Source organism: Chionomys nivalis, chromosome 19 (assembly GCF_950005125.1).
Source record: "Chionomys nivalis chromosome 19, mChiNiv1.1, whole genome shotgun sequence".
NCBI classification, from domain to species: Eukaryota; Metazoa; Chordata; class Mammalia; order Rodentia; family Cricetidae; genus Chionomys; species Chionomys nivalis.
In genome coordinates, this window is record NC_080104.1 from 11,140,318 (window position 1) to 11,157,858 (window position 17,541).

A 17,541-nucleotide genomic window follows, 5' to 3' on the forward strand; every position below is an offset into this window, starting at 1 on the left:
CTATAGCTGAGAGGCCTTTATTTTCATTGACTCTGCTGTTTGTTTTCAAGTTTTATGGGTGTGTCTGTGTGTGGGTGTGTCCACCTGTGAGTGCAGGTGCCCAAAGAGCCCAGAAGAAGGTATTGGATCCACTAGAGGTGGATGCTTGTAAACCACCTAGCGTGGGTCCTCTGGGAAAACAACAGATGCTCGTAACTGCTGAGCCATCTCTTGCCCCCTCTCAGCGTGTTCCGCCAGAGTTGAAATAGATCAAACCTTTGAACTTATTTTACACAGTCCCAGGGCTCTGCAGTTTGGGTCCTGATTGATTTGATTGGCCTTGTTCAGTCACATCATCCTGACCTTTGGTCCCTGGTGGTGTTAGGGACTCATGCTGGACCAGGCTAGCCCACTGCCCAGAGTGCCACAGTTGCTGTCCATCTGCTGAGCATGCTGTTTCTTGCTTCTTTAGGAAAACAAGGAGACTGGCATGGAGAGCGTCATTGAGACTGTTGCCCATTTCAAGTGAGTTTATGTCATATTTTATGAAGTTTCATTTTATTTAACATAGTCAAAGAACTTTTCTGGGATGGAACTCAGGCTGTCAGGCTTGGCGGCAAATGCCTTTTCTCGCTGAGCTGTCTTTCCAGCCTCTGTAATCACTTTTTTTAATGTGTTTGTTTTGATAAAACAGAGGGTGAAACTGTCACTTCAAGAGTGGCGGGCCTTTTCAAGTTTTAATTCTGGACTAGTCTTCTCATTGGTGTTTCTTAGGATCAGGCCTCACTCGGCCAGTAGAGCAGCAGAGGGGTCTCCTTGCCTCCTCTGCTAAGATCTTGACTGCCCAGATGTTCCTAGTATCAAAGCAGGTAGTGTGCATCGTGGGCATCTTTCTTTATCTTGATGAGCAGAGCATCTCTTTGAAGAAAGGAAAGCAAGGTGTATGTCCTGATGAACAGTTTACACTCCTGCACTTTGTCAACACCCGGCTTACGTTGGGGGAAGGGAGATGGTGTTGCTTTGAACTGAACTTAGGACTTGCTTACCTCCTCCCTCAGCCTGGTGCACTTTTATAATTTTGTATAGTAAGTGGATGGACTTGTTGCCTTGCTTCCATTTACATTATGCAGCCAGTGAGGTAGAGTATCTTGTGTTTCTTGACTGATCGTGACACCTTTGTGTAATTTCCTTCCCAGCCATTCATCCCTATCTTACTGTTTTAGCATTTTTATATATGATAGAAACATTGATTCTCGCTATATTAAATATATGGCAAATACTTTCTCCCTGTTGAGTGTTCTTCCTGTAGAGGGTTATTTCACACAGGTGTTTTAATGGAATTTGTCCTATAAGTTTTTAGAACATATTGCATGTTAAAACAGAAAAGCTAACACCATGCGTAGTGGTGTTCAGAGGCTGTGCTATTGGACTTGAGCCGCCTCCATCGCATCACTTCTGTAGCTAGGACCAGCTCAGAGCGGAGGTGCTGGGTACAGAACAACTTCAGCTTGACGCCCTGACAAAGCAAATGTGTGAGCTCCAGTCTCACTGGGACATCTAAGGCTCCCGGTAGGTGTGGCTCTGCTAATACTATTCTTCCCCACAGGAAACCTGGGCTGACAGGACGAGGCATGTATGAGCTGAAGCCAGAGTGTGCCAGGGAGTTCAACCTGTATTTCTATCACTTCTCCAGGGCAGAGCAGTCCAAGGTAGGCGGGAGCTCAGTGTGGTAGGAAGTGCTGAGTCCAGTTTCCTTATAAACAGCAGGCTTCTGCTGCCTTCCATGCACTAGAAAGGCACAAGCAGCAGGGCCACTAGGCTAAGATGGTCGGGTCTTCCCCACGCTGTCTGGGTGTAGGTGAGTAAGATTAACTGCACAGGGCTGGAGAGATGGCTCAGAGGTTAAGAGCATTGCCTGCTCTTCCAAAGGTCCTGAGTTCAATTCCCAGCAACCACATGGTGGCTGACAACCATCTGTAATGAGGTCTGGTGCCCTCTTCTGGCCAGCAGGCATACACACAGACAGAATATTGTATACATAATAAATAAATAAATATTTAAAAAAAAAAAAAAAAAGATTAACTGCACAGATACACACCTGGCTTTATTTGCTTATTTATTTATCTGTCTGTGCTGGTATCAAACCCAGGACTTTGCATGTGCTAACAAGCTCTCTACCACTGCAGTACATCCCCAGTCCATTATTCTTGACTTCTGAAAACAGATCTTCAGCTTATATCAGGATCGTCTAGTCCATTTGACACATATTCACACTTGGTCCTATATGATAGGCATTTTGGCTTTTACGCAGTTTTTTCTAATAATTCCAAAGACTTACATTTTTGCACTTTTTTTTTTTTTAATGTGTATCCCAGGCTGGACTCAAACTCATGGTCCTCCTGCCTCCGCCTCCTTCAGCAAATCCTACTGGCATGGCGTGCGTCACCACAACTGGCTTGCAGTCTTCTTTTAACATACTTTTTCAATAAATGGTGTTAAAAATCAAAATTACTGTGAAGTTTTTATTTTGTTCTCATACGGTTCATAGCATTCAAGCCTAAGTTTCCAGTTTGTACCTGTTCCCCCCATCTTAACACGTGTGAGGATTCTCTTAACTGACAGAGTTATCCATGTATACATAAGTGGTGGGGGAGGTAGAAACCATCTACCCAGTCAGCACACAGCAGCTCCTGCCTGGAATTCAGTCCAGCTTGGCCTGTGGGTCCCTAGCCTTCAAGGGACGGGGTTTGAAAACAGATGCTAATGTTCTGTATTCTAATTCTTATCCCTATTACATTGTCTTCCATCAGGCGGAAGAAGCCCAACGGAAACTGAAAAGGCAAAACAGGGAAGATACAGGTATTTAATCTTATTTCCAAAAGTTCACATCAGTCTCTCACTAACAAAACATTATTTTCTGTTGGCCACAGTGATCACCCTTGGCGGGGAGGGAGATGTAAGAATAAACTTTCATGTGACCTTTCTCCTGTTCTGAGGAAGAATGAGTGCAGTAGTGTTAAGATGGTACTCCCTCTCCAGACATCCGAAAATGACTGAGTTGACCTGGTATACCCCATATGCCTGCAGACGTCTCAGTCCTTCCTCTCCACTCCTTTTTGTTCCGCGTGGTGCTTCTTGTGTTTTGAGAAGGGTTTCAGGGTAGGGAAGTTTTTCAGCCCTCTTCAGTCCAGTCCCTTGACCATCTTTCCTGCCTCCCAGCCATCTCAGACAGGAAGGAAAGATGACCCATGAACACAGCACATGGGTCAGCAGGCCATGCATTTACTGCACAAGCTTGAAGACCAGAGTTCAGATCTCCAGAATACAAAAATAGACATGGGGGAATGGGGCTGGAGAGACGGCTCAGAGGTTAAGCACATTGGCTATTCTTCCAGAGGACCCTGGTTCAATTCCCAGCACCCACATGGCAGCTCACAACTGTCTGTAACCAGAGGAACCAACAAACACCCTCACACAGACCTGCAAAACAAACAAGCAAAACACCAATGCACATAAAAGATAAAGCCGGGTGGTGGTGGCGCACGCCTTTAATCCCAGCACTCGGGAGGCAGAGGCAGGCGGATCTCTGTGAGTTCGAGGCCAGCCTGGTCTAGAAGAGCTAGTTCCAGGACAGGAACCAAAAAAAGCTATGGAGAAACGCTGTCTCGAAAAATCAAATAAATAAATAAATAGGAAGTAGATTTTGGTGGCCCACCTTACATCTCAGCAAGCAGGAGGCCATAAAAGACGGGATGCCCCAGAGCAAATCATCTAGCTAGACTAGCCAGACATCAGTAGATCTGCCATGGTGTATAACATTTTCACAAAGTAATCAAGGAAAACAACCCACATCAACCTCTGGCCTCCACACACGTAAACACACATACCAATAGAGACGGGAGTGTGTGCCAAGTCACTGTGTAGTCAGCGGTTTTATGGAGATCTTAAGGCATTGCTGGATATAAGAGAACTCTGTGTACAGCTGGGGTTATGTTTTTCTTTCTTTTTTTAATATATAGCTATCCTTGTGCATTTGGCTAACGTTGAAAATACAGCTAAAAGATACTTGCTAGTAAACGTCCCATAATGGAGCCCATCAAAAGTACCTAACAAACCAGGTGCAGGGGGCTCACACCTCTGTCCCATGCAGAGCAGGCCGAAGCATGGAGACTCTCTGGGTGTCAGGCTAGCCTGGTCTTCATAGCAAGTTCCAGGACAGCCAGGGCTACCTTGTGAGAAATGGTTCCTTTAAACATGTTCTACTTTGTTCCTAGCACTTCCTCCTCCGGCTTTGCCTCCATTCTGCCCCTTATTTGCAAGTCTGGTTAACCTTTTACAGTCTGATGTCATGTTATACATCATGGGAACAATACTGCGGTGGGCTATAGAGCACCATGGATCTGTCTGGTCGGAGTCTATGCTACAAAGGGTAGGTTTATGTATTTGAGTTTTATGTAGCTGAAGAACAGTCCGTCTCAGAGAGGAAAATGGGGACCATGTGATGTTTATTACCTTCCTCTTGTCTCTGATGAACTCTGTGCCTGCTGGTATTTTTATACCGGGTGGTTATGGTTAACTGGGTCCCATTAGCCAACCTGTCTCAATCTCCTGATCCCACCTTTTGCACAGTCTGGGACACGACAGCATGTAGACACTGGCACACGTTACTCATTTCAGGAACCTTTAGCTCGTCAGCATCCGTAATTCACAGTTAAAGGCACTGGGGCGTGAATCCAGCTTTGATGTCAGTCTCCAGTTAGCAGACCTACGCACGCTCAAGGAGCAGCTGTTGCTTTACTCATGCACACCTTTAATCCCAGCACTTGGGAGGCAGAGGCAGGCGGATCTCTGTGAGTTCAAGACCAGCCTGGTCTGCAAGACCTAGTTCCAGGACAGGCTCCAAAAGTTACAGGCAAACCCTGTCTCAAAAAAAAAAAAAAATTCACACTTGATCTCTTCCCAGCTGAAATGGGAAATTTTGTTTTTCTTTGCCAGGAATTCTCTGTTAGGATACAAACTTGACCCCTTTGATTGAATAAACAATTGAGATTTGTTTTTATCATGTTTAGTGTATGATTTGCCATTTTTCGACAGTAAATATTTTTATCCTTTTTTAAATATTTGTGTTTTGGACTTTTTATTTTCTAAACATGAGAATTTGTGCTTCAGGTGCTGCATCTGATTGGGATGGCCCTCCAAGAGGAAAAGCAGCACCTGGAGAATGCCGTGGAAGGGCACGTGGAGACGTTCACCTTCACTCAGAAGATCTCAAGTACGTGTGGCCGCCCCGTTCCCCCTGCGCTCGCCTAGTGGCTTGTACTGAATTGAGATGTCGGGGGCTGCCTCGTCCATCTGTGAAATGATACTGTATTGATCCCGGTGGAAAGAGTCTGAAGTCAGGAGTCTGAATTATCAACTAGTTGATAGAAAGTAATCCTAGAGCATGAGAGGGCATCTGGAAGAGACAGATGCGCCAGGAGTAATGGGGGAGGATTTGGAGTGGAGTGGCTTTTTTGTTTTGGCAGAGTCCATCAAGGAGAGAGGTTAGCAGTTGCTACTCATCCTCTCTGGGCTATCAGGTTTTGATCCCAGCCTTTGAATCTCAAGCTGTATTATAACTAGAATGATAGAGATTTAGTTAAAGCTACCTTTAGTGACAGCATCAGAGCCATTGTGTATGGGAACAGAATTCCCACCAGGCTGCAGCGTGAGCAGCTGGGAGAGAAGCAAACCTGTTAGCTTCAGAGTCGCAGCTGCTGGCTGAAATAGCAGTAGATTAAGGCTCAGCCAGTCCTGTTTGTCATGACACGTCTGGTTTCTTTCTTTGCACCCATGCATGCGTAAGAGCAGAGGAAGAAGCTGCCTCTGCCCACTGCACATATGCTTTGCTTTCGTAGGTGCCAGCCCTTCTGCACCTGTCTACTGGCATTTTCCCCACGAGTTCACACCCTTCCTTCTGCCTCCTTTGGCTGTGATGCTTGTGTTTTCCAATAACCACACAAAAAATCTCTCTGAATCCATTCATTCTCTCATTGCTATAAGGTGTCAGTTTCCAGAGGGTGGATCCCAGGGGCTGGGTAGCTAGCTAGTCTAGCCAATCACTGAACTCCAGGCCCAGCATGGGAGCCTGTCTCAAAAAATAAGGTAAAGAACAGCAAGGCAGCTGGCCTCTGGCTTCCATGTGCACTCACAGACACATACATAGTCAGTCTGAGTGTATTAAATGATAGGCAGCAGTGTTGTAGGCAGTCACATTCTCTTCTGCAGGAGTGAGTGCTATGAAGTATGAGCAGTTTTTGTGCCTTCTGTTTCTTTTTCTCAGAACCTGGTGATGCACCAAATAATTCCCCGAGCATCCTAGCTATGCTGGAGACGTTGCAGAATGCTCCCTCCCTGGAAGCCCACAAAGACATGATTAGGTGGTTGTTAAAGGTAACATTTCCACATTGCTTTGTGGCTTGTGAGAAACATTAAATACTTGTTATTTGTCATAATGTCTCTTAACTTCAGGATAATAGAGGTTTTGTTTTTTTTTTTCAGATGTTTAATGCAATTAAGAAGATAAGAGAGAGTTCATCCACCAGTCCTGTGGCAGAGACAGAAGGAACCATAATGGAAGAGGTAGTAAAAAGAAGCTAAGCCAGGTGGTGATGGCGCACGCCTTTAATCCCAGCACATGGGAGGCAAAGACAGGTGGATCTCTGAGCTCTAGGCCAGCTTGGTCTACAGAGCCAGTTCCAAGACAACCAAGGATATGCAGAGAAACCCAATCTTGAAAAAAACACTCAAAAAAGCAAGTTAGAGCCAGGCATGCCAGCATATCCCATTAGCCCCAGCACACAGGAAGCAGAAGCAGGTGAATCTCTGAGTTAGAGGCTATTCTAGTCTATGTAACTCATTCCAGACCAGCCAAAGCTGCAACATATTGAAACCGTGTCTCAAAAAAAAAAAAAAAAAAAGATAAACTAATAATACAAAAAACTTTAGCAGATTAGTATAAAAAATTAGGTTTCTCTGCAGAAAGGCAGTAGTTGATACCACTCATGAAAGTTAAATTCCAAAAGATGCATATATTATAACCTATAGCAATATTCTAGTTTGTCCTTTCCCTGAGTACCTTAGATTGATTCTTGCATTTAAATAAGAAGATGATGGAGTGGCTCTTACTACAGTACAGATGCTTTGCTTAGGGGAAAGACTGTAACCTCTAACAGACTAACTGAGCATCTTTCCAGAGCTCGAGAGACAAAGCAGAGAGGAAAAGGAAAGCAGAGATTGCTAGACTGCGCCGGGAGAAGATCATGGCCCAGATGTCTGAGATGCAGCGGCACTTTATTGACGAGAACAAAGAGCTCTTCCAGCAGACCACAGAGCTGGACGCCTCTGCCTCTGCCGCTCTTGACAGCGGGTAAACAAAATAATGACTTAACATTTGATCATTAATTGTTTCGTATGCTTTTAATCCTGTTGTAATTGTGTAGAAGTGGTAGTCTCCATTAAAAGACGTTCACTTCTAGAAATAGAAATAACCCCAGATCAGCCAGTAAACTGTGTACCAAACAAACACGGATCTGAGTTTTCTCCCAGAGCTAAAGCTGGCGCATGGTTTTGTAATCCCAGTGCTGGGGAGGTAGAGATGGGCTGTTCCTGGGGGCGATGGCCAGGCAGCCTAACCTCGTCAGCAAACCCCAGGCCAGTCAGAGGTCCTGCCACCTGGGGTTGACCTGTGGCCCCCACACACATATGCATATGCACACAAAGAAATCTCTAGCTCTGGGTAATGTGTGTATCTACCTAGAGTATGTTCATGAAAGATTGAACACTGGTATGTGCTGCAGGCAGATTGCTCTAAGATTAGAGGTCATGTTGAAGCACATGAAAGACTCATACCCCTTAGTGTTATAAAAGTCATGGGTTCAACATGTGTCTCTCCGGAATCTATCACTAATGATTACAGAGAAACTGCTTCGACTCACTCAGTGTCCTTATAACCTTTTTATTGCAGCCCTCTGGTTTCAGATACAGCACTCACAGCATTGGGCCCAGCACAGACACAGGTTCCTGAACAGAGACAGTTTGTCACCTGCATATTGTGCCAAGAGGAGCAAGAAGTTACTGTGGAAAGCAAGGCAATGGTCTTGGCAGCATTTGTTCAGAGATCAACTGTGCTGTCAAAAGACAGAACTAAATTCATTCAGGATCCAGGTAAGTTCTAGCTTTTTATTCTATTTTAACCCAGTTTCACTGACCAAATACAAGGAGCCTCCATGCCAGGCTTCATGATTCACATCTGTGATCCCTGTACTGTAGTGGGGGCTGTGGGCCTCTTCCCACAGCCCGGCTCATGGCTGCCTGGCTAGCTTATGCCCCAAAATAATGACACACAAACTGTATTCTTTTAAACACTGCTTGGCCCATTTCTGTTCATGTATGTAGCACCCCAAGGTGCGCTTACCGGGAAGATTCTAGCCTACGTCCATCCTGGGTCTGTCGGGGAGAGGGGAGCATGGCGTCTGCTCCAGAGAGCAGAGCTGTCGAGTCTGAGCTCACTTCCTCTTCCTCCCAGCATTCTATTCTATTTACTCCGCCTATCTAAATTCTGCCCTATCAGATGGGCCAAGGCAGTTTCTTTATTAGCCAATGACCTTCCTCCATCATTTCCCCTTTTTCTGTTTAAACAAAAAGGAAAGGCTCTAACATAGCAAAATTACATATAGCAAAACAGTTATCAAGTAAGAATTACAGTTACAATATTTACATCTATTTTATCTTTATCATAACTAAAGAAAACTATAACTATCTATCTATTCTTCAACTCTATCAAAGATTCCAGAATGATATAATATTACCTAAGCAAACAAGAAATAAGCAACTTCTAAACTCTAGAAATGACAGAGACATCTCGCTGCCTTGACAGTCACCCAAAGTTTCTCTGTACCGTTGGGGCATCCATCTTCGGCCTAAAGGCCCATAGTTTCCAGCACACATTTCCATGAAGCAGGAAATTTCAAAGTCAGTTCAGTCACTATCTGCTGTGTCCTGCAGAATGTCTCGCAGACTCCTTCATGAATCAGGAACCCCGAAAGATCATCTCACCTTTAGGCAAGTTCAGTAGTCCTCTCTCTGTGGGTTCTCTGTGTCCAGTTTATGCAACAGTCCAGGCAAGAGCAGTTTCTTGCCCAAATGGCTATCAAACTCCATAAGGTGCCTCTTCGATGCCCATCTTCTGCTTGAAGTAGATTGGTGCTGCCAGGAGCAGAGTGTCTCATTGTCATGAAAAACCCTAAGTTATTAAAACATTTAAAATACCATATTCTCTAGCCTTTGAAAGATATGATGAATGCCTATCTGAAATATATGCATGCACATCTAGAAAATCTAACTAACATGACTACAAACTTGACTATTACTGATAATTATCCATTAACAACCTATATACATTACATTTTGAAATAAACTATACAATCACAATACCTTAATTAATATCAGAAATACATACACATATAATAAAATTGACCTTAAATTAATATCAGTAAACCAAGATTCATATCAATGCAAATTATTCACATCTATATCATCTCCCCCTTTAAATGTAAAAGAACATTTATAAACAATATATGGGAACATGGGCGCAGTTTTTTCTCTCCAAACTGCTTCCTGCTGAATGGGGGCGCTGTTAATCAAGTCTTTCATGGTATAACCTGTGTGCTAGGTTCCTCTCAGTTGGCAGTTGAGCAAAGTAATTTTTTGAAGGTGTTCACAGCAACCCTTCAGGAGGACGTGGTCTATCATACCATATTGGGATCGAAGAAGCAATCCAAAGAGTCTCATCCTCTGTGAAAACAAAAGAAGAAACTCTTTTCCAAAGTATCATATCCTTAGATCCAAATTCTGAAGTCAAGGTATTTTGAAAATATCTATCTTGGATTTGTTCAGCAGCATTTATAAACAAATATCTTTTAGCATCTGTTGCTCCTTCCTCAGCATTCAAACAATTCAAAGAGAGCATAATAGCATACAGTATCAAGATTCTCTGTGTAATTTCCATCTTTGTGCAGCTTTATTTTAACTCTATTTTGTTTACTTTTACTTTTACTTTATATTTTCTGTATATCTTCGTCCTGGAATAACTCTTTAGACAAGGCTGTCCTTGAATTCAGAGATCTGTCTGTCTCTGCCTCCCAGGCAGTGGGATTAAAGGCGTGTGCTACCACACCTTGAAGTCTCAGAGGTCAATCTCCCTCTGCCTTCCAAGTGTTGGGGATTAAAGGTGTGTACTACCACACCCAACTACTCTCTTTCTTCCTTATTTTACTTTTAAGAACTTTAACTTTCAGCCTGCATATATTTTTAAACACACTGTAAATCATTTAAAGTTTTCTTTGTCTTTGAATCTCTCTTTACTGTATCTCTCTCTTTTTCTGACCACACGAGCCTTTAAATTACTGAGCAATATGGGTAGGATTAAAGCCGTGGCTTTGCCAGATAAATCCAGGCCATTCCTTAGCTTTCCAGCCTCATGGCGGAGGTACCGGCTGTAGCCATGTTTACTATATCCACAGACAACACTCAAGTCCTCTCTCTGTAGTTGGCCCTCCTGCCTCAAACAGTCAGAGTTTGCCCTGGCAGGATGGACCAGAATGCCAGAGTTTTAAAACAGCACAACTTTTTTCCTGCTACGTCTGAAAACAAACAAGTATGCAGTCAGCTTTTATCAATACCTTTTAAGTGTTTCGTGGCAGGACCTCTTAATGAGCTGCAGGGTTCTGCAGCTGAAGCTGAGTCAGGAAGCCTCTCTTAGATGAGAGAGCTTGCTTGCCTCTAGCAGGCAGAGCAGACCCGAGAAATTGTTGCTACCAAGAAAACATGCTTTACTCTATTCTTTCCCAAGCTTTCTCAGGCTTTCTGTGGATGCAGTTATCCACATGGGCGCCATCTGTAGTAGGGGCTGTGGGCCTCTTCCCACAGCCCGGCTCATGGCTGCCTGGCTAGCTTATGCCCCAAAATAATGACACACAAACTGTATTCTTTTAAACACTGCTTGGCCCATTTCTGTTCATGTATGTAGCACCCCAAGGTGCGCTTACCGGGAAGATTCTAGCCTACGTCCATCCTGGGTCTGTCGGGGAGAGGGGAGCATGGCGTCTGCTCCAGAGAGCAGAGCTGTCGAGTCTGAGCTCACTTCCTCTTCCTCCCAGCATTCTATTCTGTTTACTCCGCCTATCTAAATTCTGCCCTATCAGATGGGCCAAGGCAGTTTCTTTATTAGCCAATGACCTTCCTCCATCACTGTACTCAGAGGCTGAGGCCAGACAGGGCTATAGTATGAGACTGTGTCTTAACACATCCCTCAGAATTTCTTCTCTGAGCTCAGGGCATGAGGCATGATGGGGAACTGCAGTCTCTCAGCAACCAAAGCTTCATGATCCTTTATTACCCGGAGTGTATATCAAAACTCCTAGGTGCTCAAGTCCCTGTATAAGATGGCATAGTGCTAAGGAGGGAGCTCAGGGGCTGAGCACTTGCTTGCTGGGAGTGCAGGTCTGGCTTTCATCCATAGCACTGAGGAGGGGAAACCCTGCTCAAATGCATAGGATTTGCATGCAGTCTTGGTGAATCTTCTAGATACTTGATCTCTGGATTATAGTTTTGATGCTGTGTAACGAGAGATGACAGACATAAGGAGGGTACGTGAGCTCCTGTGGAGGGTTCCCTGGACGTTTTGGTCCGCCTTCTATGGACACCACAGACACGGCTTGTGGTGTGGATAGCCAGTTATCTAATGCACTTTCAACCTCACGTCACAGTCAGGGCTGTTGTCTTCCACAGGTATTGAGAATTACAAGATTCTCGATTTTTAGTTACCAGAGTCTTGCCTAAATTGGTGCTATCTAAAGTCAGAGTAAATTAGCACTTCCTCACCCAGGTCTTCACAAACCTAAGGGTCCACGTTGATCATAGAAAAGTTAAATGCTTAGAGTTTTGTTTTGTTTTTTATATCTTTGTTTTATAATGCAGAAAAATATGATCCATTATTCATGCACCCTGATCTGTCTTGTGGAACACACACTGGTAGCTGTGGACACGTTATGCATGCCCATTGTTGGCAAAGGTAATTTATATTCTTATATATTCTTATATTACTCAAGAGAAGCCATCTGAAGGCTCAGAATTAACTTTTAAAAAGAAATTTCATTCTAGGGGTGGGGATAAGAACTAAAGATACTAGCAAACTTCTATGTATTTGCCTAATAAATAAGTACTTGCTTTGTAATGGATGTAAAGGCATAGTAAGAAACTTGAAAATGATGGGTACATTTTAGTGTAACTTTGTATCAGATCTACATCATCCCTCCAGAGAAGAGACCAGCTAGCTCTCCATTAGGTAACAAGATGGAAGGACAGAAAGATTTGGTACAGTAGGGTGAACTCTATATCATATAGGCTATATGAGTAATGCATTCTTTCTTCAGGTCCAAGGTGAACAGCTCTGAATCCCACAGGTGTTAGTGCATGCTTTGTGGCTCCTGAGGCTGTAGCGACTCTGCCAAGAGGGGGACCCCTCTCCTTGCTCTGCCCTGGTGCTTCATGTGCCCTCCACCACTGTACTTACTCTTAGTATGGCTGCCCCAGACCAGTGACCACCAGCCAGACAGTGAGCACGGGAAGTGACTCTTCCCTCTCTTGAAATGCTTATTAGATCAGTCAGGTTTTGTTGTTGTTTACCATGTTTCTGTGTTAGGACTCCAAATCCACCTTGAAGAGTAAAGTAATTCAGAAGTCATACTATCTGTGTTTAGGACAGTTCAGTCAAATTTTTAATTGTTTGTGAGAAAAATGACTTAAGATGTTGATGCTTGCACCTCCTGCTGACATAAACCCCATGGATTTTGACGCCCCTGTTCTCTAATTGTGAAGGTATTTTGATTCCGTTCAAGCTAAAGAGCAGCGAAGGCAGCAGCGACTGCGCTTGCACACTAGCTATGACGTAGAGAATGGCGAGTTCCTCTGCCCCCTCTGCGAGTGCCTGAGCAACACCGTGATCCCCCTGCTGCTTCCACCCAGGACTGCTTTCGGCAGGTGAGCTCTTCCCAGTACTGTGCTGCATCAGAGACTGGCTTTGTATGGAGGAGGGAGACTCAGCTCTGGGTGTAGTGCGACCCAGATAACCTTCTAAACATGTTGTGCAGTCATCTCTTCTAGCTGATCTGTGGAGCTTGGTTGTGAGCTGTAAACGGGAACAAGCCAAAATAGAACTTTTTTTCCTCATAAGTGCTACAGAAGATGTAAACTTTGTTTATTCCTGAAAACCTAGTATCTCCTTTACTTCTAGAATCTTACTTTAAAGATCTTCCCTCATTCTTCCCAAAGGCACTCAGTCTATTGTTGGGTGTGGTAGTGCACACCTTTCGTCCCAGCTTTTGAGAAGCAGGTAGAGCTCTGAGTTCTAGTCCCGGCTGCACAATAAGACTCTGTCTCCAAAATTAAAAAAACAAAAACCTGTCTTCTGCTCTCCATATGTTTCCATGGCTTACAGGGCACACACACCATACACGGGGAATAAAATTAAAAATGAATAAGTGCTGGAGAGGTGGCTGAGCCTTAAGGCTTAAAAAAATAACTATGTAGGGGCTGGAGAGATGGCTCAGAGGGTAAGAGCATTGCCTGCTCTTCCAAAGGTCCTGAGTTCAATTCCCAGCAACCACATGGTGGCTCACAACCATCTGTAATGAGGTCTGGTGCCTTCTTCTGGCCTGCAGGCATACACACAGACAGAATATTGTATACAAAATAAATAAATATTTTTTAAAAAAACTATGTAGGTGTTTAACATAAGTTTTATGAGTATAAGTTACCTATTTCTCTTTCTTTGGATTTGGTTTAGAGCAGAGATTGTCTTTCTCTTTAGTTTAGGGACTCAGAATCTGACTTTGTCTTTATAAAAAACATTCATAGCTGTTGTCAGGTTCTTGGTAAATCTATGCTTTCTGGTCACAGAGGAGCATTATGGTGCTAACATACCTGTGTTTGAGAAAGTATCAGCTTCCTGTGAGGAGAAATTACATTGGTTGGTTTTACCTGTGACTTTGGTGGACAAGTTTGTTTCTATCTTATAGGTTAATGATGGCATAGCCATAACTGAAGAATGTTGTAGAACAGTCTTTGGAATCTGACACAATTGAGTCCAAATGTCAGCTCTGCCCCCTTAGCAGGCTGCATAACTCAGTGTCCTTGTGTATAATATGGGCACAGTCATACCTAGAAGCATTTGGAGGATCAGATGGGGAGGCTATGAGCATCTTACAGTAAGAGCTTTGCTAAGTTTGTCACTAAGCATGTGATGAACGTTTGTGGTATTGGTAATTGTGAGGTTTAAGACATTCTGTTATATTCCAATACTAAAAATAAGCAACACTGGGCTGGAGAGATGGCTCAGAGGTTAAGAGCACTGACTGCTCTTCCAAAGGTCCTGAGTTCAATTCCCAGCAACCACATGGGGACCCCCAACCATTTGTAGTGAGATCTGGGGCCCTCTTCTGGTGCTGCAGGCAGAATACTGTACACATAATAAATAAATATTTTAAAAAAGCAACACTTTCAGTGTTATTATCATCACTGATCAAAATATAATTTTACTTCTGTTGGCCAGTATCTCTCCTGAAATGTTTGTTTTCATCGCTCGCATTAAACCCATAATCTCACACGTGTAGGCATCCCCAGTCATCATGTGAAAGTCAGAGGACAACTTTTGGGAGTCTGTCACCCTGTGGATTCTAGGAGTTGAACTCGGGTTGTCGGCTTAGCAGCAAGCCCCTTACTGGCTCAACCATCTCGCTAGGCCCAGATTTTTTTTGTTTTTAATACAACAGATTTTCCGTGGTATAACTTTTGGGGTTTATTTTGTGTGTATGGGTGTCGTGCCTGCATGAGTAATGTCTTTGTACCCCAGGTGAGCTTGGTGCCCACAGAGGCCAGAAGAGAGTATCGAGTCCTCTGGAATGATGGGTAGTTGTGAGCCACCATAAGGGTGCTGGGAATCAAACCCAGGTCTTCTGGACGAACGGCCACTGCTTTTGATTAACCCCTGAGCCATCTCACCTGCCCCATAAGCTTGACTCTCAAATATTTGAAAAGTGTCTAAAATGCATATATTATTCAGGAAAGCTTTTAAATTTTTTCTTTCTTTCATTTGCTTTGTTTTTTGAGATTCACCTGCCACCACCACTGGACAGCTTTTGTATCTTAATTAAACTAATCAATAAAGCATTAAGTGCTCTCTGTAATCTCTTCTAGGCGGTTAAATTTTTCAGACCAACCAGATCTGACACAGTGGATTAGAACAATATCTCAGCAGATAAAAGCATTACAGATGCTTAGGAAAGAAGAAAGTGCCCCTGGTAAGTGCTAGAAACTGTGTGTGTGTGTGTGTGTGTGTGTGTGTGTGTGTGTGTGTGTGTGTGTGTGTGTGTTCATGCTCGTGCATACGCATGCCCATCCCCTTGGTGTACATATGGAGGTCAGAAGAAACTTTTGAGAGTTGATTCTCTCCTACCATGTGGCCTACAGGGACCCAACCCAATGGGCCCTCTTACCAGCCCTGGTGACCTGTTTTCTTTTTCCTCTAAAGTATAATTTGGTTGGAAAATGTGTCTCCAAACAAAATTGTTTTTAAAACTAGAGTCTGGAGAAATGGCTCAGTGATTCAGAGTACTTGCTGCTCTGGCAAAGGACCTAAGTTCGGTTCCCAGCACCCACATCACAGGTTTGTAGCTGCCTCTAACTCCAGGGCCTCCAACACCCTCTGCTAGCCTCTGGTACCTACATACACATCTGCCTTCACTCATAGACACACAAAGAGAGAAATAAAATAAAAATCTTAAAAATATATGTAATAACAGCTAAAGAGATGGCTTGGTGGTTAAGAGCACTGGTTGCTCTCTTAAAACATCTGTGTTCGGTTAACTGCACCTACATGGTGGCTGTTTGTAATTTCTAGGGAATCTAACGCACCCTTCTGATGTCACACATAGTGCACAAATTTACTTGTAGGCAAAACACTCATACATATAAAATAAAAATAAATGTTTTAAAAAATATGAATAAGGCTTGGGCATAGTTACACATGCCTTCAGTTCCAGCACTGGGGAGGCAGAGTCTGGCTGATCTGTGAGTTTAAGATTGGACAGAGTGACATACTGAGAACCTATCACAAATAAACAAAAATAAAGTATATAAATAATAAAATCTCTTTACATATTTACAAATGAAACCTATTTTAAAATTTAATGTAAGCTAGTTATGGTGTAACACATCTGTGATCTTGGCACTGGGGAAACTGAGACAGGAAGATTATAAAAGGCTATCCTGGGCTACATGGCTGACCCAGGCTCAAGACAACAATAAAAATAAGTAACCTGATTTGTTCGACTTGTCTGTGTTGCAGTAGAGTACACGTGACTCCCCTTTCTCTGAGAACACACAGCTCATGTTTATAATAGCACTTCTCTCTCGGCCGTTGACAGACTGAGTGGTGAGGGACCAGTGTTCCCGTTGGCGGGAGCAGCGTTTCGTAGGCCCTGCTCTGCACTCTGCTGTAGGAAAGTGTCGTGGGCAGGAGTCTGTGGTGGTCTTCACACTTGTAGAACGCCATCCTCTTGGCTTCGTTCTCTGACATCAGTGTGAGCAACTATAGATAACGCAGGTCAGCCACGGCTGCTCTCGTGCTTTGTGCGGATGCTCTGGCAGTTTGTAGTCACTGGAATTCCTTCAGGTTTTTGTTTGTTTGCCTACATGGCAGAAATGCATAAAGATTGTGTTCTGCTGAATAACTATATAAAATGCCTATTTCTGCAGATGCTCCCTCTTCAGAGAATGGAGAAGACATGAGTGAAATACAGGTCCCGGAAGGCTTCAGGCCTGATTTTCAGCCTAAGTGAGTATACGATGCCCTTCCCTTTCAGTCTAGCCCTTGAAAGTTAAGTGATCTCTGTGAGTTCGAGACCAGCCTGGTCTACAGAGCTAGTTCCAGGACAGGCTCCAAAGCCACAGAGAAACCCTGTCTCGAAAAACCAAAAAAAAAAAAAAAAAAGAAAGTTAAGTGAGCTGTTGGTCGAGTGTGTCTTGGCAGGCCTGAGGGTGGAATGTTGAATCCTGAAGTTCATGTGCTGCGTGCTGCGTGTTGTTCATTGTAACAACAGCTAGCAAAGCTGCACGTGACCCCTTGCGGAATCAAATGACCCCTTCACAGGGGATGAGTATAGATATCCTGTATATTGGGGTTACATTATGAGTCATAACAGTTGCAAAATTAGTTATGAAGTAGCAAGGAAATAATTTTATGGTTGGGGTCACCCAGAGTGAGGAACTGAGTTGAAGTACTGCAGCATTAAGAAGGGTGAGAGCCTCTGATGTAGAGGTTTCACCCTGATCGGCGCCTGCTGCTCCACAGCGTCAACTGCCGCTGTGTCCCTGACATCATCACGGCATCTTAACCCAGGCCACTCAGCTCCACCAGGGCTTAGGCCTCTTTCTGATCCCCCCTTTCCCTCAGTCACCCAGACT

The 17,541-nt window shown here is 43.9% G+C and overlaps 1 protein-coding gene across 2 annotated transcripts in view; it reads left to right on the forward strand.

Moving 5' to 3' along the window:
• Window positions 1-17,541, forward strand: part of Ubr2 (ubiquitin protein ligase E3 component n-recognin 2) — a 78,846-nt gene that overhangs the window by 42,775 nt on the left and 18,530 nt on the right. For both annotated transcript variants that reach the window (XM_057794414.1, XM_057794415.1), the window contains exons 22-34: window positions 452-504; window positions 1,586-1,688; window positions 2,790-2,838; window positions 4,254-4,408; window positions 5,149-5,251; window positions 6,302-6,411; window positions 6,520-6,600; window positions 7,215-7,387; window positions 7,985-8,184; window positions 11,998-12,091; window positions 12,898-13,059; window positions 15,274-15,377; window positions 16,834-16,912. In XM_057794414.1, coding sequence (XP_057650397.1) covers window positions 452-504; window positions 1,586-1,688; window positions 2,790-2,838; window positions 4,254-4,408; window positions 5,149-5,251; window positions 6,302-6,411; window positions 6,520-6,600; window positions 7,215-7,387; window positions 7,985-8,184; window positions 11,998-12,091; window positions 12,898-13,059; window positions 15,274-15,377; window positions 16,834-16,912 — 1,466 coding nt within the window. The remainder of the gene's footprint in view (window positions 1-451; window positions 505-1,585; window positions 1,689-2,789; window positions 2,839-4,253; window positions 4,409-5,148; window positions 5,252-6,301; window positions 6,412-6,519; window positions 6,601-7,214; window positions 7,388-7,984; window positions 8,185-11,997; window positions 12,092-12,897; window positions 13,060-15,273; window positions 15,378-16,833; window positions 16,913-17,541) is intronic.